The following is a 21,916-nucleotide window of genomic DNA, read 5'->3' as shown; positions in this document are numbered from 1 at the left end:
GAAAGAGACAGCAAGAGAGTGTCTCTCCCCAGTGCATAGATCCTTATACACAAACTACCCAATAAGGTAAAAACACAAACCTGAACCATTTCTTCTTAAGCTGTTAGAATTCCAGTTTCTTAGCATGCTAGTTTACGTCTAAACGACGGATATGGTCTCTCTTGTTCTACCTAAAAAATGTAAGCAATATTCTTACTATATTTCTGTTATGTCTACAACTGGTTTTTTTGGAGCCTTCACGGAGACTTGTTTTTAAGACTTATTTTCTACACTGGTATCTAGGACTATGTTTTTCAGCCCTCAGTAGAATTTGTTGATCTCTCTCTGAGGAACTCAGAGAGGCCTTATTTTCAGACTCCAACAGCACATGAGTTCAGGCAGCCTTGGGGAGCTCTGTCCGTGTGTCCTGACGGGAACGTTGTGTTTTGCCAGCCCCTCCCTGACACGCAGTACAACGGGAACCCCGAGTCGGTGGGGTACAGGATCAGGGTGTGGCGTGGGGACCTGCCATCCCCAGCCCTGCTGAAGGTCATCGCCGACCGCCTGGCACGGGAGAGCACGGTGGAGGAGCTGCAGGAGTGGACGGAGTACGAGCTGCAGATCCAGGCCTTCAACGCCATCGGGGCAGGACCCTGGAGCGAGCCCGTCAGGGGTCGGACGCGGGAGTCGGGTGAGTCCGAGCACCTCATCTGCTGGCACAGAAAACCCAGGAAATTCACCACTTTCCCCCCCTCTTGTTCAGTTTTTAGGTTTTTTAGTTTGGTGTTTCCGTGTTGGGCGGGTTTTCTTCTTTGCTTGCTGAGCTATTAAGTCTGATATGAAATTTTTTAAAAAAAACTATCTTGAGATGCGTTGCAGGCAAAAAGACATACAGACTTTCAAAGGGTTATTTCTTATTATTTATTCCTACCTCGCTTTCATGCACAAACGTTCAGGTTTTTCATTTAAAGCAAACAGAACAACCTCTCCCCATTTCTGCCCCAGTGTGGGCAGTGCAAGGAGAAGTTTGCATAGAGACTTTTCTGGCTGAGGTGCTTTTCACACCTCCTCTTCCTCCCCACTACCCCATTTCCCCTAATCATCCCCTTTCCCCTGTCTGCTTCTCGCCTGAGGCACATTTTCTCACAGCTGTGGTTACCTGAAATTTCATTTCAAGCACCAAATAATTCTAAAAGGGCACAAGTCACATTAGAGAGCTGATTACACCAAGAGAAATAAAATAATTACCTGAGCTTCTGATGGCACATTTTCAAGCCTGCCTTTTAAAATTGTGTGTACAAGGCTGTGTAGACATAACCTGCTCACAGACCTGGAGCAGCAGGGCTGTATTGTTGAGCTGAATTGTCCAGGCAAGCACAGACATTTTAAATATCAGAAGGAAGCTGTCACTCTCAGGCAACAGTAAATTACTGTTAGCTCAGGAGAACAGTGAAGGCAGATGTTGAAAAGCTGCTCTCTAGCTGTTGACTTCCCCAAAACTTATTTCCAGACCTACCCTACATGCACCTGGGAAATGAAAAGTTATTTTGCAAGTTAGTAACAAAGTGGGGGACAGGTGTGGTTTAAAAGTTTGTGACACTTACTTATGCAAGGTTCAAAGGCAATATGTTTTTCCTGGGTGGTTTTTTTTGGTTTTTTTTTTTTTGGTTTTTTTTTTTTTGAGGATTTTTCTTCATTAAAGAAGTTTTGGGATTTAATCCTGTGCATGCCCAATGTGTGCGTGTCTGTGCCCTGTGTACCACGAGTTGTTCCTTGGTGGGAAGCGAGACCAGGCACGGCAGGGTTTGGTCTGCTGGTTCAGATAACTCTGCTTTGAACTAGCCAGGGAGAAAGCTAAACAAAGTCATCCCCCTCCACTGAAGTGTTGCTCTTTGGGAAGGAGTAATTGGAAAGCGATTGCCAGAGGTATTTTTAAAAAAGGCTTGTGCTGGAGTTAGAGATAGCAGGACCCAGACAAAGCAGTCCTGTATCGTAATAAAAAGATATCACATCCTACACTTTCGCCTCTCTGCTGCTCTTCAAACACTTCTTTTGAAATGTAGTAAATTCTAAGATTAAGTCATTTCATAAAACCTTAGGATTGCAGCACTCTTGCTCAGCATCTAAAGATCAGAGGTTACACGTGGGTCTGGCATTTTCTCTGGAAGTGTTAAGAGAAGGTTGACTTGAAACTGATTGTGGGAGGCACACAGGACCCAGGATCAAAATAACACAAAGCTGTGATCTAGGCTGTAAGGACTTATTTGTTTTTTTCCACATGTTTTCTTTGATACTGACATCTGATTTCTTGCATGGAGCAAGTCAGGGCTCAGATTTTTGGCTGTATCTTCCTAGATTTAGAATATACAAGATGTGCTGGCTTAGCAGCAAACTGTATGAAAGCATTTCAGGGAATCTGGAATTAACCTGTATGCACAGTCAAATGGGGTTAAAATGCAAATAAAAGATATTTAAAGCCAGAGAGAAAGGTCAAAGCACTTTTAGGTCTGTCTTTGGAACTATAAGAAAAATTCTATTTATCGCTTATCTTCTCAAAACACTTCAAAAGCAGGTGTCCTAAATATTTCTTTTTCTGATTTTTAGATGCAGAGTCTTAGGGAAGTTGGTTTTGCTGGTGCTGGGGGTTGTGAACATCCTGCACAGCTGGCCAGAGGTGCCTTGGCCAGGATCATGTGGTGCTTCATTGGCACAGCTCCTGGTTCCACGTTTTACACCATCCAAGGAGACAAGGAGTAGAGCCCAGGCACGAAATCAGGTCATGGTATCTAATGGCAGTGCAGCCCCGGGAGCCCAAAATCTTTATTGAAAATAAAGCTCTGAGCATTTGTTTGTTTTAGGCTGTGCAATCACAGCACTGATAGCTGAGCACAAATGCCAACAACAATAGAGGGGCATGTTATTACAAGTACTCACTGGTTTCTGAAGCTCCTGAATATATAAAGCAAATCAAAACCAAAGAAACTATGAGAGAATAAATAATGCTGTAGGTTTGGTAACACTGGCTTGAAAAACAGTTGGGAAATCCTAAAATGAAAATCTGGGATAGGGTTGCAAGCAGCTGAAGGTAGAGATGAATTAGGTTTTTTAAACAGGACAGGTTCTATCAATCCAAAATATTTTTGTAATGTTAGAAATTAAATAGGTCATTAAATTTTACAGTGTAAAATAACTGCAGAGTAACAAGCTCAGTTTCCACTCAATAAATCGACAACGACAGTAGGTCCAATATAGAGAAAGCAAGAAATTGCAGAGGCATCTGGTGTATTAGAACAACCTTGGCAAGGCTGCTTCCTCTTAGACACAGACCCTCTTGCTTTCAGAAAAAATTCATTTCAGATACACCTAACCCAGCGACTTAATGGATTCTGTGCTCTTAATATTCAGCTCTATGAATGTGTACACTTGCCTTACAGGATGAGCTACTGTAGGAGCATGGTCACACATCCATGGCAAGGATCAATCTCCTGGTGCTTGGGAGTCTGACCTTCCCTGAGCAGTTCCTGTGCTGTGATGGAGCATCTCTTGAGAATTCAAATGTGGTCCAGTGTCATTGTGGGAATTTGTCAGTTTGTACAAACTGAGGATTTGGCCTGCAGTACCTAATTTTATAGGCAAAGGGGCTGCTGCTATGCCACTTTTGCCGTGAACCTTGCTGGAAATTTGCGCTTCTGAGCCAACAGATGTACAATCTGCCAGTTTAATTTTTGCTTTCAAAAAGAGTGAGGGATGTGCAGCTAAAATGAGCTGCAAAAATGCAGAGAACCACTGCATCACACTCTCCAGCTTTCCTAGAAAACCAGAATACAGACTAGCTTATTAGAAGCTCCTTTTGGCCCAGTTAGAGACATAAAATGACATAATTTGCTGTATATCAGATGTGGCTGTGTCAGATGTAGAAAGAGGATGCATGATTTTAGATGCCAGAGTGGATAACCTTAAAAACTTGACTTGTTATTGAAGTTCCAGTGCAAAGTGCCAGTAACTCTGATTTCCTACGTTTGATCTTCTGAAGTGCTCTGTGCTGGCGCTTTGCTGGATTAGCTCATCGTTTATTTTCCATGTTTCCGGTTTGTTTTGTTCAAACTTTGGGATTTTTTTGGACACTGTTGCTTGGCTTCTGTGCTGTTCTTGCAGGTTGCTAATGAGAACTCAGCTTTTTGGAGCTTAAAACAAAGTCTTCAGTGCAACAGTTTAAGGAAACCAGCATTAGAGAAGGGAGCTTTTAGAGGGAAGAGGGATTATGTGCCTCACTCATTAATTAGTCTTAGCAAACTATAATTTCTTTGAATCACAGCTTCCTGAGAGAGAGGAGATGGGTCGGAGAAATGAAGGTTACTTTTCAATTCATTCTTAAAGGGTCAATCAAAGTCTGTTACTTGATAAAAGACTGGCAACAATAAGATCCACAAAATCACTTGCAGGTCCTGAATTCATATTCAAATAAAATTCTCAGCGCTGAGGTGAGAACTGAAGATTTAAAGCTTGCTCAATGAACACAAGGATTTTTGTCATTCAGGCACTGGACTTAGATTCCTTTCCAATGAGAGGGGGCATTCAGCTGCTCTATCACTGGGAATTGAGAAGAGTCTGAGCTAATGAACCTTCTTCTCTCCTTTGTCAGCTGTCCAGTGCCCCCACCAGCGGTGTGACCATCCTCACCTTAAAGCCAGGATGCCCTAGGGGCCAGCCCAGGCACAGCCTCCACCTTCTATGAATTCAGGAGAGTTCCTGGCTGGTGATCAAAGAGGAAAAGAAGTATTTGTAAAATAAAGTAACTTTTTCTCTTTTGAAATGCCTCAAACCAGATAAAATAGAAATAAGTCTGGCTGGAAAGGGCTTCTTTCCTCTACAAATCCTGGTTTCTTGCGACCCATCTCCACCCTTTCTCTCTCCAGGAGTGGTTCATGTGGGAGTAGCTCTTTGTGAAGATGTACAGATAAAGTTATGGCAGCTATCCAAAGACATTCATGGCTCCTGGCAATCTATTTTCCTTTAACATAATTATATCCTTGTGGGGGATAAATCTGGGAGAAGATTTTTTTAAAAAGAAGACATTTTAGTGTTGGAGGGGAAAAAAAATTGGATTTTAGTCTGCTGCAGTGTAATGTGATGGTGCTCTGTTTCTCTTGCCCCAAATAATTAGTATCAGGGAAATTGTTTCAGAAATTACTATCTCTGTCGTTAACCTTGAGTGCCCAGGGGTGGGGGTGCCACGTTTTGGGGGAGGTTTTTTTCCATTTTTATTGATTCTGGTGTCATGCTCATTATCTCATTCATGTTGCTAGGAGCCCTTCAGGAGCTCGCCTCCAAAACAGCAGATCTGTTCTTTCACTCGGACAGCCAGGAAAGCATTCCTTTGGCAGAGCTTTGGGCTGCTTTTTGTGATATATTCGGGCCCTAATCAAGCCTTACTGTCCCTAAGTGCTTGTGTAACAGAACTCGGTGAATGTTCTCTGGAGGTCTGACAGGTGTATCAGACTTTAGAAAAGATTGTACCCTTCAGATGTTGGAAATGCCGTGGGGAAAAAAATGCAAAAGGGCAGCATAAAATGTGAACTCTTAAAAATAGCCTCACATCCTGCTTGCATAACGTGACATGCTATTAAGCTTGCCTACAAAAGGCTGCAGTTGTGTGGTTCTGCAGCACTTTGAGTTTTAATGGCATGGGAAAATGCAAGTTTGCTCTTCTCTGGAGTCAGAGAAAATTACAGTGTTCCTATGCCATCAGTCCTAATGATGTTTCCAGTTTCATGAGAGCCAATTTTGCAACATAAATGAAATAGGCATCTCTCATTGACACCTTATCAATCCCTGAAAATACACCTCGTGTTAATGCATCCATCTCTAATTGATGTCTTACAAATGTTGAGTGCTATCACATCATCAAAGGGCTGCATAGGTTAAAGAACTTCTTACTGAAGTGGGAGTGCTATCCAGAGGGGGAATTATTGCTACCTCTAAACAAGATATTATTTCCTTTCAGATAATATAGGAAGCCACGGGGCCATAAAACTTCTTGTTAGAACAGATCAGGCTATGAGATAAACTCAAATTCAGAGAGACTTCTGGGTTTTGGCATAGGGGATAAAAAGTGTGGGATAGAAAGACTGGGAGATGGGCTTCTGGAGAAGTCCAGGAATTTAAACTTGGTTCTAATTACTGCAAATATATAGAATTTGAAATTTATTCATAGCTGTCAATATTTACTGTTTGTCTGTAGACACTGATAAGTATTAAATGTTTAGCTCTTTACAAACATTGTCATTTCTGAGATGAACTGGCAAGAAATTGAGAGACAGGCTGAAATATAAAGATGATGTAGAATGAATACAAGAGGAGAAGGGATTGTCTAAAACATGTTCCAGCCCTTTTGGGCTTGCATGCTTTTCTATGGCATCCTGGAAGACTCCTGACCAGGTAGGGAGATGGAGAAAAATGATCTGCTGTGTCTGACCTATTTCTGCTCTTTGGTAATGCTGTGTGATTCCAGTTCCCTCGGCTCCTCCTGAGAATGTCTCTGCTGAAGCTGTGAGCTCAACCCAGATCCTGCTGACCTGGGCAGCAGTTCCTGAGTCTGAGCAGAATGGTCTCATCCTGGGCTACAAGGTATGCAACTGGAGTTTCATACTCATTTGTTTTTTAGTGTATTACCGGGATGTCATTTTGTATTTTTTATTTGTTATTCACCTACTCGATATTCTTATCATTCCAAAGTCAGCTGGAGAAGATACAGGAAGTGTGCTGGCTTTGAAAAGGGTGATTGGTGAATGTTACCTCATTTTATACTGGGTGTCAGGGAGGAATCTCCCTCTCTTCAGTCCTCGTGCAACAATCTCTTTCCTTCTATGTCCTGTCTGCATTTATCGTGCAGGTCCTTTACAAAGCAAAGGATTTGGACTCTGAACCCAAGAGCCAGACAGTGAGGGGGAACCACACACAGTCAGTGCTGCTCTCAGGCCTGAGGAAATTCGTCCTCTACGAGCTCCAGGTGCTGGCATTCACCCGCATTGGGGATGGGGTCCCCAGCTCCCCAGCAGTGACAGAGAGAACCAAGGATGATGGTGAGTTTAAAGGTTACCAAAATAACCATCTTATTTGATCCAGCCTTTGAATGCAGATTTCTTCTAGTGGCGCAAGTGTAAGCAACAAATATTTGGATTTTGGGGGGATTTCTTTTCAGCTTTGAACCCAAAGGACGTTGGCTGTACCTGGTATAACTCAGCAGTATCCCATTGGTCATGGGCTGAGAATCTGGCAAAAGCACAGAAAACCAGTGTCCCCTATTTCCTCCTTCCCTGCAGCCAGTGTAGAGGAGAAAAACTTCTAGTATTGAACTCTGAAGCTTGGTGGAGATAATTTCTATTGAAGACAATTTTAGAGCCCAATTATAAATTCCCATTGAAGTTCAATCGTGCTAAAAAAAAAATAAATAAAAAAAGTGCTGCAATTGAAAGCAATAAACAAATCTGGGTCCGACTGGACTGAAGGAAAGAGATGGAATTTGCAACTTCAGTAATCCACTCTCCTTTTTTTTTTTTACCCCAAAAGAATAAGGCATTGACCTTGGAAGATGATCCTCCCATCTTCCTTTTGCAGCTGCCTGCAGCACTTCCCAGGGGATTGCCAGTGCAGTTGGATGCATTGAAGGAACCCAAGCAAGCACTCCCTGACCACTCTGGTGTGGTGGAATTATTCCTGCTGATGGAATTCTACAGAAATTTGGTTCAATTCTTGAAGTATTTTTGGGCCCTGTGGATCCTAAAACTGCTTTTACTTTCATTACATTTTCAGGGATAAATAGGCTGAGATCAGTGTGAGAGGCTTCTGTTTAAGTCTCTCTCTTTCTCATCAAAATATTTTCCAAATAATAGTGGAGTAAACATTGTTTTACACAGGCAAATACATTAGGGTAATTTGGTTGGGCTGAAAACCTGTTCTGATTTCTGGCTTAATAAAACATTTTCCATGCAGTGCAGGAAAGGAAGGAGTGGGAGCATGTGGGGTCAGGAACAGGGACAGCACCCTGACAATTTTTTAGCCTTTTTCTCAGCTTACTCCCAGGACCTGTCTGCTTTTTTTTTTTTTTTCTTTTTTATCTATTTTATTTTTTTTAAAGGAAAAATAAGAAAAATTACAGTTAGCAGAATTCTGCAGGGAAAAAAAAAAGCACTCAGTGAAATGTACATATTGGGCTGTAATGAGAAATACTTAAAACTGTTTGTTTTGGATAACCTCATTATAGCAGTTCCCTCCTTAAGTGCACGTTGGCAAATGAAACAAATTGTTCTTCCATCACCATACCCCTGACATAAATATGTTGTGTCTCCTCTGGGCTCAACTTAATTAAAAGTATGACCAGGAGTAGTGCAGGTGGAATTTGTGCTGAAGGGGAAAATTCATGGATGGTAATGTATGAATTAGCATCTCCTCCCCTCGTGAACCTGGGCTGGTCAGCACGTCTGTGCCTCTCACCTTCCTCGTGTTCTCCTGCTCACACCTCAGCGTTTAAGATGCAAATGTGAAGTCAGGAATCAGTTTAATGACACAGGGAAGGGATATTATTGAATTCCAACAGGTAAGAAGTGGATTAAGCTGTGTAACTCACTGTAAAAGCAGCTTGGTGTCTTGCTTCACAGCGGGTTCTCATTACACCAGTGGTGATGCTGCAGTGAGAAAAATCCTGCAGAGCTCCTGGTACAGGAAAAAGCCACTGTAGGGTGCACTGGTCTGTGCTGTGTTTGGTGTCTGAGGGTGTTGGAGGCCTTTATCCCCAGACAGAATGTATATTTATATACAGAATAAATGTACCTTATGCACATGCACAGGTGCTTCCAACCACTTTTGGGGAGAGACAGCTTGGGTCGTAGTTCTGTGCAGGTGAGCAGAAAAGCTGTGATCCCTCTGACGTGAGATGATCCCTGTGATGTGCCATGGGCTCTGTGTTCCCTTGCAGCCCCCGGGCCCCCCGTGAGGCTGGTGTTCCCCGAGGTGAGGCTGACGTCCGTCCGCATCGTCTGGCAGCCACCAGAGGAGCCCAACGGGATCATTCTGGGTAAGGTGGAGCAGCAAACCCCAGGCTGGGAGTGGAGGGATGGAGATCAGAGCAAGCTGCAGCTCTCTTGGGTTTTCCTTTGCCTTGCACAGAAGCAAATCTTTGGCTAAAGAAAGGAAAAAAAAAAAGGTGCTGCCATCAGCCAAGGGGCTGTGGTGAGGGGACAAATCTGCAAGGCTCCATGCTGTGGGTTTTCCTGAGCCAGGGTTTGGTGTTGTTCAAGGCTCTATGTCTGAGTGTCATCTCTCTTCCCATCTGCATTTGGGTTGGTAACCTCTTCGGCTGACTGTTGGGAAAACTGCCTGGAGACCTGGATTTTCCCCACCTCTGCCAGACATGCCCAATGTTTCAGTTTTATTTGTGTTTCTGTTTTATTGCTTCATTCAGATAATATGTCTGACAGGTCATGAGGAGTTAAATCCTATTTGCCCTTTCATCAAGGGAAAGAGAGGCAGCGAGGCACAACAGGAATTTGTGGAAAACCTTCTCACCTTCCTGCTCTCATAACTCTTGGGTTGCTTTTGCAATATGTGCACCATCCACTTCTGCACTTAAAATGTGAAGACTTTTACAATGTAAGAATCAATTCCTGCCTCTAAAATTAACGTAGCTCATAGTTACCAAGCAATTTAGTGTTTGTTGCTACTGCTGAACACATTTTACAGTAGTTCTGGCTGGTGAGTAAAGATTTGTGTCTCAATTCTGAGAACAGAAGCAAAAGCTTTTGTTTTTATCTAGTACTCAGTCTGCCAGGCCTTTCTTCTTCTAATTTCACTGCCATCGTTCAGGCTCACGTGTAGGCTTTCAGCAATATTCCCTAAAGCCTTCCTTGCTGGCTGGAGGGTGCCTGCTTCAAATGCTCCTGCAGAGATGGCTTTGCTGTAAATATGGAACTCATCCTGCATTGCCCTTAAATCTTGAGTCAAGAACTCAGTGTTTGCTCAGGTATGTAGTTTAGCAAAGTGATCCTGGCATCTGAAGACACAGGGAAATCATCAAACAGCATCCAAAGGCAGACACTGCAGGATTTTCTGAGCATGAGAAGGAGTCTGTGTGAAGCTTGGCAGCAGTGAGCTGCCAGAGATGGATCCACGCAGGGTTTCTCTACAGCTCAAGGAAGCTTGGCTTCCAGGTTGTCTTGTGGGCTTGATTTGTTGCTTTTTTTAAAGAACTGTGTGTCCTAATACTTGCTCTCAGCAGAGACTGAGATTTGAGTCACAGGATGTGGTTAAGAAGGAAAAAAAATCATTTGATAGGAATGATGAGAAAGCACAAAAGACATTTGGCTCCCCCAACTGTGTTCCAACCTCTCACGTTGCTGCACTTTGTTGGCTTCATTTGCTGGAGTTGCTGCAAGATCAGGGGAGTAGGAACTCTCCTTTATTTTGTCTTTGCAGAGTGCTTTGTGCAGTGCATCCCCTCCTCAGCTGGTTCTTGCTCATTGCCATTATGGTGATGATAAAATCATACAAACAGCTTTGGAAGGAAAGGGAAAAGCTGTCCCTTAAAGAATCTTTAGCATGTTTAGCTTGTAGACTGTTGTTTCCAATGTCTTTCACAGCCCGTGCCCAGTAAGACATCCCAGGATACTTCACACAGTTCTTGACTATCCTGATAGTGTAACTAAATCACTTCATGTCCCTGTTCACTCCTGCTCTTTCCCACAGTACTTCCAGGTCAGCCAGTCCTCTTTTCACAGGAACATTAAGCTTTTTCTCTTTAAGTGTGATAATTTGCAGATGCCTTTATTGAATTTCATCTCACTGATTCCAGACCATCTCTCTTCATTACCCGGATCTCTTTAAATGACACTCGTGTCCTCTAAAGTGTGCACAGCTTGGTTTCATTTTTGGAGTTTGCAAGCAGATTGGCAATTTCATCAGCCAGATCATTAATGAAAGTATTAAACAGGACCAGACTCATTCCTGAGGTCTCATGAGAGCTTGCTTACTCTGTCCTCCCAGGTTGTTAGCAAATCATTGATAACAGCATTTCATTATTTTTTTTTTCAGTGTTCATCTCAAAATATGTGGTGTTTACTGTATTTGCTTTTGGTGGGACTGTGTGCAACCATATTAAAGCCTTACTCAAAGTCAGTGTGGAACATATCTGCTCTTCCCACCTGGCCAATTACACTGTCAGATGGAAAACAGATTATTTGATATTTATTATTTGCTCAAATCAAACAGATATTGTCTGTTCCTAGGCACGTTATTATCCTCATGGATGCTTGTATATTGACTCATATTTTTTTCCCAGGTTTTTTCCTGTGTATAGAACTTTAGTTTCATTTGTCCATAATTCCTTTAGTCGGTCTTGCCTCCTTTTAGAAGATGGTGTACTCTGTTTGTCCTTCTGTAATGTTCTGGGGTGTCACCTGTTGTCCACAAGTCCTAAAAGAGAATGCCTAATTATTCAGAGATGGCTCCATCTCTGCAGGGCAAATTTCATCAGACCTTTCTCACTTGATTAGATCCAGCTTAACTAAATATTCGTTAACCTGTTCTCTATTCCAGCCTACATCCCTACTTACATTGTTGTCACTTTTAATTTGTATGGAGCATCTTGTCAGCACCAACTTCTTGTTGTGTGTGAAAATGGAGCAGTGCAGGTATCAGCCTTCCTTCTCTTTCTGCCCCACCTGTCTTGTGCTCATTTTTTCTTCCTGCTGGTTGACTTGCCCTCCTCCTCTCCTTCAGATTTCTAATGTATTTATGAAATCTTTCTCATTGCCTTTGCTGCCCTTCAGGTGATAACTCACTTTGCTCTTTGGCTGTTCTGATTTTGTACCTATGTGCCTGTGCTGTCTATTTATACACTCCCTTAGACCTGTGTCCTGTTTCAGCTTTTTGTCCGATTCACTTTTGATGTTCAGGTCATTAGTGAGCTCTGAATGCAAACATATTGGCCTCTTAACATCTTTTGTCTGCACTGGGATAGTTGTACCTTTTTTTTTTTTTTTTTTTGTCTCTTAAAATGGTCAGCTAACCTGGATTCCTTTTTCCCTTAGAATTCCTTCCCAGGGGGACGTTACCTGCTAGTCCCCCCATCCACCTCTTTGAAGTCCATTGTCTTTATTCAACAGTTCTCACTTTTCTTTTCTCAATTGTAAAAATACTGAGGTTCCTGGAGGAAGTAGTTAGCTGCCAAAGACAGAAAAAGGGAAAATTGCTCATGCTGGGTACTTCTGTGATCTTCCCTAAGAAGTGAGCTGTGCTTCAAAAAAAGATAAAAAAGCCAACGTGTAGCGTTCTAAGGAAAGGTTGCAAATTTGGGGAGTTTGGATTTTTTTTCCCTGTACACTTTTTACATCTCATTACTATAATGAACCTCCAAAACACCACTGCAACCCCTCGGTCAAGTGCACCAAAGTGGAGTCATTGGGAAAAATAAGTGAATGTAATTTTGTGCTCTGCCCTTCTATTCACTCATGGGGCTCAAAAGAAAAACCACTTGCTTTGCAAGAGCAACTTATATTCAGAGCCTTTGAACTAATGTTCCTGCTCTGCCTGCCTTGTCCTCTGAGCATACACGCACCTTTGCAGCTAACATTTTTGTAATCTATATAAAAACATGTTCTGGCATTTCAGAGAGAGATTAGCAGGATGAAACACTGGCAGGCACCAAGAGGGAAAACCACTTGTTTGTTTGTGTAAATATTTTACCGTGCAAGACCGTGAGATATTTCCCTTTTTCCTTCTGGGAATGTTATGCCAACCATCTGAGGCTTCACTCTGTGTTCCTCTCTGCAGTCAGTTCAGCCAGCACCCACATAGCTCCCTCAAATACTATTAAAGATAAATGAGGCATTAATGTGCATTTGTGCACTTCAAGCTATGAGCTCCCCCTGAAAACGAGAGCTTAACCCACATCCTCCCCGGCCCTGGTTAGTATTCCTCATGGTATCCTTGTATTTAGCACTTACCTGGAGCTTATTGAAAAGAAAAAAAAAAAAAAAAAAAAAAGGGTAAGAACTTAGCTGAGAATTAGAACCAAAATTGGATGTAATCCATGTTTGCAAATTCCTGTGTTGATCCCAGGCTGCATTTGCACACCCGCTGGCCCTAAAACAGATAAGCAGGAAAATCAACAAACTGGATTGCTGCTCCGCAACCTCGCGGTATCGCTCGGCTCTCCCCGAGTTCTGTGACAAATTAATAAGTGTTTGTATCTCTGCTGCACCGTGGCCTGCACCAACGGGTGCTGTCACTTCTTGAAGGGCTTTTTATGGTGATGAGCTTGAAAGCTTTTTGATATTTGTGGGTTGTTGTCACCCTCCTGCTGCCTGTTTGCTTTGGGGAATCCGGCGGCTGCGTTGCGGTGACCCAACGTTTAACAGGCAGCTGCCATTTATTGAGTTTGGGAAGTGTGCAGCTCATGGAACTGCTTGCACTTGTGCAAAAAATGCTCAAAAAGATGCTAAAGTGAAAAATAAGCCTAGTTTCAATTAATAACTCTTGAAAAGAATGAAAACTCCTGAAGACTTCATCTTCCAGGAGGGTTTTTAATACTGTTTTGGCCTGGTGAGTGGCAGCACTCCCAATAGCAGATGAGATTTGGGATCTAATGCTATATGGCAGAAAAGTTAAAAAAATAATATGAATTTTTATTGACCATTCAGTTATTTCACACTCTGTAAGATATTCCTTTCCCCCGAAAGTTTGCTCCAATCACCTTTTAAAGGTTTTACTTTCATTCATAACGTTTGGGTTTTCAATTTTTTTTCCTAGGTTATCTGCAACGACTTATTGTCCTAATCTAGTAAAGAAAGGAAGCTGCTCATTCCTCCACTGCAACAATTGCCTGTTATAGCCCTCAAGCATACATTAATTTCTCTTTGAACACTTTCCATTTACCTCTATTGATTTGCCTCGTTTGATTTCACTTAACATTTCCTTTCTTGCCTATCCCTTTTTGCTGAAATTCATCAATTTAATAATTTTATCTTTTTGATCTTGCATTAGCCCTAGTTATTATCTAAGCTGTAGTTTAAGCACTGAGTCTTCTGTGCCACTCAGTAAATTAAAGTTTTTTATGCCAGTCGGGATCCTCATTGTCCCAAACTGTCTAACAGGAGATGCAGGAGGTCAGAATGAAGTACTGGGTGTCACTCAGGTGGGTTGTAGGTAGCAATAAATGTGAGCTGAGTTCAGGTATAGATCTTGGATATTTGCCTTGGAATTAGACCTATGGAGATGTTGAGTTTCTCGGGAAATCTGTTAAGGTGAAGCCTCTGGTTGTGTAAACTCAGGAAAACAGGTATTTCCTCAAACTTTGAGCCAACACAGCCAATGTGGGAGGGGACAGTGAGAGCTGGTGCTGTTTTTCACAGGGATGCAAGGAAAGGGAGTTTGCAGAGCCTGTCACAGAGACAGCCCATGACAAGTCATTTTCTCTTTCTCACAGCTAAATTAATATTTTTGCTAGCCACAGACCCACTCTTGTGTAAGATACTGTAAAGGCCTAGATAGGTATGTGTTCCTTTGCCTAATCTGGTTGTGTTTGTAATTGCTTTCCAGCATGAGTACCACCATTTAGCTGTAAATAGCTATCTTTCTATTCCCCCTTACATTTTAACTACACTTTATTTTAAAAAGGTTTGGAAAAGAGAGGGAATTACTCAACAAGGATATGTCCCAGATATCATACTTATCTTTTAATAACTAGATAAATCAACTTTTCTGTTCTTTTAATGTTCTCTGTTTCCCTCCAGGTCTTATTCTTTACGTTTTATGTCCCTTTATCAAGCTTCTTTAGCCATCTTAGTTGCTTTTTCCTTCATCTTTCCTGCTTCTGTAAAAATTTCCCCAGTGCTTTTCTTTGACTGTTTTTCCTCCTTGTTAAGATCCTGCACTGAGGTTTTCACTCCCACATTCTTCACATCAGTATAAACAAAAAAGATCATATATATCTGTTCCTTCTCCCCATTGCTCTCTGTCTTTCTGTGGACTTTTTAAAAAGATCAAAATATTGCAGTATTAAAGGTACAGAAAGACTTTGTTGAAATATATTGGACCAGTAATGGAAGAACTAGTCCCGTGGATAAAAGGAGATAATTTTCAGGTGAAAAAATGAAATGTTGAAAGTGTAAGACCCCAAGACTTTGCTGGGATCTAAGCACACTCAGGAGCACTGAAAAATCTGGAGACTTTTTAATTGGTTGGAGTAGAATAGAATTCCAGTTGGAAGGCACCTATAACAATAATTAAGTCCAGCTCCCTGACCAGTCCAGTGCTGACCAAGTTAAAGCATTATTAAGGGCTTCATCCAAATGGCTTTTAAACACAGACAGGCTTGGGGCATTGCCCACTACTCCAGGAAGGCAGTTCCAGGGTTTGTAAACAAATTCTTCCTCATGTCCAGTGTGAAGCTTGGCTCAAGCAGTTTTGAACCATTCCCACGTGTCCTATCAGTCCCAGGTAGTTTGGGTTAGCAACAATCTTTTAAAGCCATCTGGTCCAGCCCCCCTGCCATGGGCAGGGACATTCTCAACTAAAAATGTTTTTCCAAGCCATGTCCAGTGTGACCTTGGTTATTTCCAAGGATGGGGCAGCCACCACCTCTCTCCACCAGTGTTTTACCACTCTGGTGGATCAGCACCTCCCTCTCCACATGCCCTCCTCAGGGAGCTGCAGAGAACAGTGAGGTCACCCCTCAGCCTCCAGACTGGACAAGCCCAAAGTCCTCAGGCATTCCTCACAGGACATTATTCCCAGCCTCTGAAGAAATCTAAAGCTATTCACCTACTTGTGGAAATATTCCTGTAGGAATAAACCAACCACAGCCTGGGGGAGCTGGGGCTGAAGCCACAGGTGCTCAGAAAAGCCAGGTCACTCCTCGAGGTGTCGGTGCAAATTGCTCCATGTGAAGCTGCCATGACTGTCCCCGAGCAGCTGCCAGAGAAGAAAGGACAAGGAAACCCTGGTGCATCATCAGTGGTACTGTGAGAGTCAGCACAACAAAATTAATACCATCTGTATCCCAGTTAAATTCCACTGTTTGTGGCAGAGTGCACCACACACGAGTGGCATCGATTCCAGGGACTGCAGGAACTCCAGGCCTTTTCTGTGAGAGGCAGTGTGGCAGTTGTGGCATATTCACAGTGGGAAATAAATGTCATTGGGTTTTTTCTAATATCCATAGGTAAGATCAGCCCCTCAGATTTCATGCACTGACCTTCCCAAATGAACCATGCCTGGTTTGACTCCCCTTGGTCTTGTTACAGCCAAGATGTGGTGGGAGTTCAAACTCTAGCTGGGAAATTAATTCCATGAGAAAGAGATGGCTCAGGTGCTGCAGACCTCTTTTGCCATTCGGAGGATGAGCAGAGGGTTGGCAGAACTGTGCCGTGACTGTTTTGTTTTCTGCTGGTTTGATTTGGATTTGTTGGCTGCACTCTGCCCTGTGTAACTCCATGGAGCATTTAATCATACATTCAGCTCGGGCAATAAAACCCCACATCAGTTCTGCTATTAATTGATTTTGGAAGTCAGCTGCTGGACTGGAAGTTACCATTGAGCTCCAGAAGTGAGAGCCTGATTGAATTGCTGGGTTTACAGAATGGATTTGAACATTTGGCAGACCCTCTTTGGGGGACAGTTGTCGTTAGTGGTGCGTAAGAGCCCTGGAAGCCCTCCTTACACAGTGGAATCATTAATAACCCAGGCTAAACTGTGAGCTCCTGATTGTCAGGCAGGGTGGAAGGGGGGTTATCACTTACAGGCATCAGCAAAATTGATTATTGAGACCTGCACGGATGAAGCAGGAGCACAGACCTTGCAGGCTCCTTCCTCGGGCTCCGGGCAAGGGCAGTGGTGCAGAATGACAGAAGGGTGACTTTATTGGCAGTTCTGGCTCTCACTGCTGAGGGAAAAGCATGTGCAGAAAGGAGGAGCAAGCTCTGACCGGAGCAGCGTGAAGGCTGCGTGGTTTGGGCAATCCAGCTGCTGGAGCTGCAGCTGAAGAACCTTGAATTTGAGCCGGTGCTGAAACTGGGAGAAGGCAGAGCAACCTGTGAGTGTGGGTTGAAAAGCTGAATCTGGAGCATTGCCTTGAACTGCCTCAGTCAGGTGAGGCATTGCACCAACTCTGTCCCTTTGCTTTCCAAAAAGGTACTAGTATGCCCAGGAAAGATTAAAGTGATTTTGCATCTTGTTGGCCTAAAGAATGGAAAATGAACTCAGTTTCATGGCAGTTGTATCCAGCAGAGCCTCGTGTGTGAGCGATTTCCTTTGTAAGGTGTGTGGCATCTGCCAAAAAGCAGAGCTTTGTAACACCAAAGGCAGTAAATTACTTTTCTCCAGACTTCAGATAAGCATGTAATTAGGAACAGCTAATAGTGCTGGTGCTCTTTTGTCCCTGCTAGAGAAGCCAGCTGAGCCTTTTCCCCTCTCTGCTTGCAGGGTACCAGGTCGCCTACCGCCTGGCCAGCAGCAGCCCCAACAAGTTCACCACGGTGGAGGTTGGCTCCACAGTCCGGCAGTTCACGGCTACAGACCTGAGCCCAGAGTCAGCCTACATCTTCAGGACATCTGCCAAGACCAGGCAGGGCTGGGGAGAGCCTCTGGAAGCCACGGTGATCACCACTGAGAAACGAGGTAATGCCTGCAAAGCCATGGGTTCAGGGGATTTCTGTGCCTGCCCTGGAGCCTGCGCTGCACTTAGGGGGATTTTAATAGCAGGCTGCACCTCCTCCTTCTCACCCCATAAACCTGCCCCAATCCATAGCAACATCATGATTTGAGAAAGCAAGGCAGACTTTTATGAGACGCAGTTCTTTTAACCTGCCGGGCTGTTGGAATTGATTTTTCCATCAGCTGCTATATTGGCCATATGCAGCCACCTTTTGCAGTCAGATGGTTTTTTTTTTTTTCTTTTTTCTTTTCAGCTCTCTCATTTTCTAGAAAGATTGCAATCTTAAGAAAGTAAGTGATGGATGAATTATATTGATTAGGGAACGCAAAATGAGAGGCAGTGGTGTTGCAGAATTTCTCCACAGCTCCTCCATTGTGCCTCTGCCCTGACCTAATGTGTTTGTAATTACTCTGGCCTTTCACTGCCACACGAGCAGAGCCTTTGCATCTGGATTGCCCAGACTTTTTCTGCTTCTTGCATCAGCCACGGAGTGGCTGTTTGCATCCTGACTCTCCAGACAAATTCTGTTCTGAAGGGAATCTAGAAGGTGGCATTTATATGTGCGTGTAAATGAAACCAGATGCTTTGATACCAAATGTACCAAAATGTGAAAGACATGTAAGGTATTACAGGATCTGCTCTGCATCACTGCTTGTTTTTAATGTTTTGGCTCAAGGAACTGCTCATTCCTCCAGTTTTAGAACTGATCTGTAGAGCTTCAGTTGAAAAATTTGCATTTCCTACTTGTGCATGAAGATTTTCAATTATTTTTTTTTTTTATTCAGAGCTAAAAGAGGATATGTTGGTGAATATGTTGGTGGAGGAAAAGAGTGTATGTTTTTCTCTGGTCTTGCATATAGGCCATGTTCCACTGCAAAGAATGTACCTGGCCTCTTGAGCTGGCAAAATCAAAATAAGCCAGGGTAGCTCTACCAGCACCACTGGGTTTTGTGCCATGTGATGTCTAGATACTGATATTTTTAAAGTAAAATTCTCCCTCAAAAACTAGAACCATATAACTCCAGTGCCTCATAAAAGTTACAGTTCAGAGAGGAAGACACTCCACCAGGCCAGACCTCCACAGACATCTTTCAGCTGCCGTTAGAACTTCTGCATGTGCTTGTGGGCCTGCTCTTGTTCTTGTCCAAGTTATGCACTGTAATGCAACTGATGATACTTGATTTTAATTCCTAAAATGTGCCTGATAAGCAATCATTTGTTTAGAGTCCTTTCTACACCTTGCACATCATTTATTGCAGGAGTAAGGATTTCCCATTGTATTTGCCAGCAATGTCTTCCTTTTTATTTTTCTTTAACACTTCTAAGAAGAGAAGAAGTTGATGTTCAGCTACCAGCAGCAAGAGCCCATGAAGTGCATTTCAACTATTCCTGGCCTGTTTGGTTGGGTTTAAAATTCCCTCTGGCAAAGCTCTGCAGGTCATGTGCAGCCTTCCCAGTGCATAACAGTGCAGTCCTCAGAGAAAGAACCTCTGGAGATGTATTAGGAAATTGGAAGTGCCTCTGCTAAAGATGCTGTCCATCAAAGAGATTTATCAACTCAAAGTTTCTCCCACCCCTGTCTGATTGCTGTCAAAGGGGAGGTTCAAAACCTGACATGTGGAGGCTTCAAAAAAAGAACCCACCATACCAAAAAATGTGAATTCTCAAAGCTCAGAGCCTCTCCTGCTCAATAAAATGTGCTGAGATTCCATTCAAAGATGCACAATGGCTCAAGGCAGAGCTCCCAGCTCCACTGTGGGAAAAATGACCCCTTGTTGCTATCAGTGCTTTAGGGCTATCTTGAGTACCCAAATGGCAGTGTAACATGATCCCTTTCTCTTTGTGATGGACAGTTCTGCTGGGTCTCTACGTGCTTTGGAACCACAGGTTTACTGATCCCATTTAAAGTGTAAGGACAACAATGTGTTTTCTCACATCAGCAAAAGTTATAAAAGGGGGTGACAAAGAAATTTATCCAGTGCAGCTATTCTGATAACAAGAAATTAATCTGACATGTGTATATATTATAATAAATATTCTAGAATAAAATATAATTAATTCCTATTAATGAAGATATATTTAATATCCTCATAGTCCTTGATACTAGGATAGACAGACACAAAAATCCTCTTGAAAATTAACAGAATTGGTCACTTTTGCCCTTGTAAATTGCTTGTTTAATCCCCATATAAATCTTTACATTTTGCAGTGATGCCTGTGATTTACAGATACCAAGTTATATTGTGGCTGTATTCTCCAGAGCCTCTGCTGCAGTGCTTTGAATCTACACTTCAGAATAGTCAACACTGGTGATCGGGGCAGAGCAGAGTTAAAAAATTTAAATGTAGCAAAGAATTAAAAGTAGTCTATAAGGTCATGTGGCCTGCAAGAGTCAAACCTGCACTGACAGTCTCACCTTAGCATTTGCTTGTGGCTAAACTCCCATAAATAAACTCTTTACACTAATGGGTTTGTACAAACAGTCAGGGAGTATATCCTGCAACACAGGAGATTTTAAGATCTCCCATTAGCAGCAGAAGGAAACCCAATCATGGGAGACTGACTGAAAGATCTGACCTGCCCAAAAGTGCAGAGCTTATCAGCAGAATGTATAAAATCCTTGCATGACTCTCCCTCCCTGGCATGGAATAACCCCACATCCCTGTCTCCGTCTGTCAGTGTAAGGCACTGACCTTTCGCGTCGTGCTGCTGCTCACAGGCTGCTGGCACCCAGGGCTTCCTCCAGCTAATAGCTTACAAGTCTTTGGGCACTGATGTCAGTGAGAGCAGGCTGCAGAGAAATGCCAAAACACGCAGGAAATGGTTTTAGGGGATGGCAGGGAGATGAAGCGCTGGCTGTACGGAGCTGTGAGGAATCAGGCAGGCAGAGGTGTGTTTATGGAAACAAGTGCTGATGAAGTTGAATTGAATTGCTTCTCAAAAGCAAGTCACTGCGGTGTCTCCAATCAATTTCTGCTTTATTACATGCCACACATTTTAATCAGGATCAATAATCTTCATGATAAACAATTAAACAATTATTCCTCACTCTATAGAGTTTCTCTATTGAAATCGATGGAGTGCGGAGATGCGGTGACGGGAGAGGAGATCTGTAATGAAACAGCTGGGGGCTGGCATGCTTACACCTGCATTGCCATTCCCTGCTCATCCCAGAGCTGGGAGGGTAATTACTCTGGAGAGATCTCCCTCAGCACTGGCTGCTTTGACTTTGCAGGTTCAAGGTTAGTGGGTATAAAGGAAAGGGTTGGGAAGTTCTGGAAGGGACCTGCACCAGGTGCTCCAGCCTCAGCTCTGTGCCGGTTCCAGGCTGGGGTTTGGAAACAGCAGCACCAGGAGCTGCTGATGCCTGTTCCAGCTCGCCCCTTCCTCATGCCTCAGCCGGGGGAAAGAGGACCCTGCATAGCACAGACAGAAGAGAGTTCCTGGTACCAACAAGTAAGAACAGGTTAAAAAGTGAGCTAATTTACACACAGATTCTGTCAAAAGAGCAATTGCAGCCAGAAGCACAGCTGAGTTTCATTAAAGATTGCCTTGCTTTGCTTGGCTGCCAGCCCTGACGATTCTTCTTTAACCTGCTGGGTCAAGACCCCCCAAAGTTTGAGGTCCAGTGTGAAGAAGGTTTGTGTCCTGTGGTGATCTTTGATGCAGGGAGATAAGAATCTGTTTCACTGCTTCTCCTTGCAGTAGAAGGTTAAGGAATGGGATGTTTGTATACTTCATGCGGCAAATCCAAACATTCAATGCCCTGTGGCTTTACCACTGTGAAAACCTGACCAGGCTGTCACATTTTACATTGTTGTGAATTTCCTCTCAAAGCAGCTGAATTGTGGTTTGGTTGCAGAACGACCAGCACCTCCCAGGCAGGTGATGACCCCTCAGGGTGACGTGTCCTCGCGGAGCCTGGTGCTGACGTGGGTCCCTGGCAGTGATGGATCCTCACCAATCCGGTATTTCACAGTCCAAGTGCGGGAGCTGCCACATGGGGACTGGCAAACCTACTCCTCCTCCATCAGCCACGAGGCCACCTCCTGCATTATCGAAAGGTACCACGTGATCCCAGGCTAGCACAGAAATTCCCATTCTTTCCCACTAGTTAGGAAAGCAAAACAAGCATCACTCAGCTTCACGTTCTTTTTGGGGGAGAGAGGTTAAGTGAGGCCACTGCTCCCATTTTAGAGGTGGTGTTATGAACAGCAGTTGAGAGATTTG

General features: G+C 43.4%; 1 protein-coding gene across 1 annotated transcript in view; it reads left to right on the top strand.

The window, feature by feature from the left end:
• SDK1 (sidekick cell adhesion molecule 1) overlaps window positions 1-21,916 on the top strand; it is a 384,821-nt gene that overhangs the window by 306,072 nt on the left and 56,833 nt on the right. Inside the window, exons 25-30 of the mRNA XM_062503303.1 lie at window positions 433-670; window positions 6,491-6,606; window positions 6,872-7,061; window positions 8,954-9,052; window positions 17,455-17,649; window positions 21,549-21,750. Coding sequence (XP_062359287.1) covers window positions 433-670; window positions 6,491-6,606; window positions 6,872-7,061; window positions 8,954-9,052; window positions 17,455-17,649; window positions 21,549-21,750 — 1,040 coding nt within the window. The remainder of the gene's footprint in view (window positions 1-432; window positions 671-6,490; window positions 6,607-6,871; window positions 7,062-8,953; window positions 9,053-17,454; window positions 17,650-21,548; window positions 21,751-21,916) is intronic.

Source organism: Cinclus cinclus, chromosome 16 (genome assembly GCF_963662255.1).
Source record: "Cinclus cinclus chromosome 16, bCinCin1.1, whole genome shotgun sequence".
Taxonomy (NCBI): domain Eukaryota; kingdom Metazoa; phylum Chordata; class Aves; order Passeriformes; family Cinclidae; genus Cinclus; species Cinclus cinclus.
Note: the sequence above shows the minus strand (reverse complement) of the source record. Positions and strands in the feature narration are given on the sequence as shown.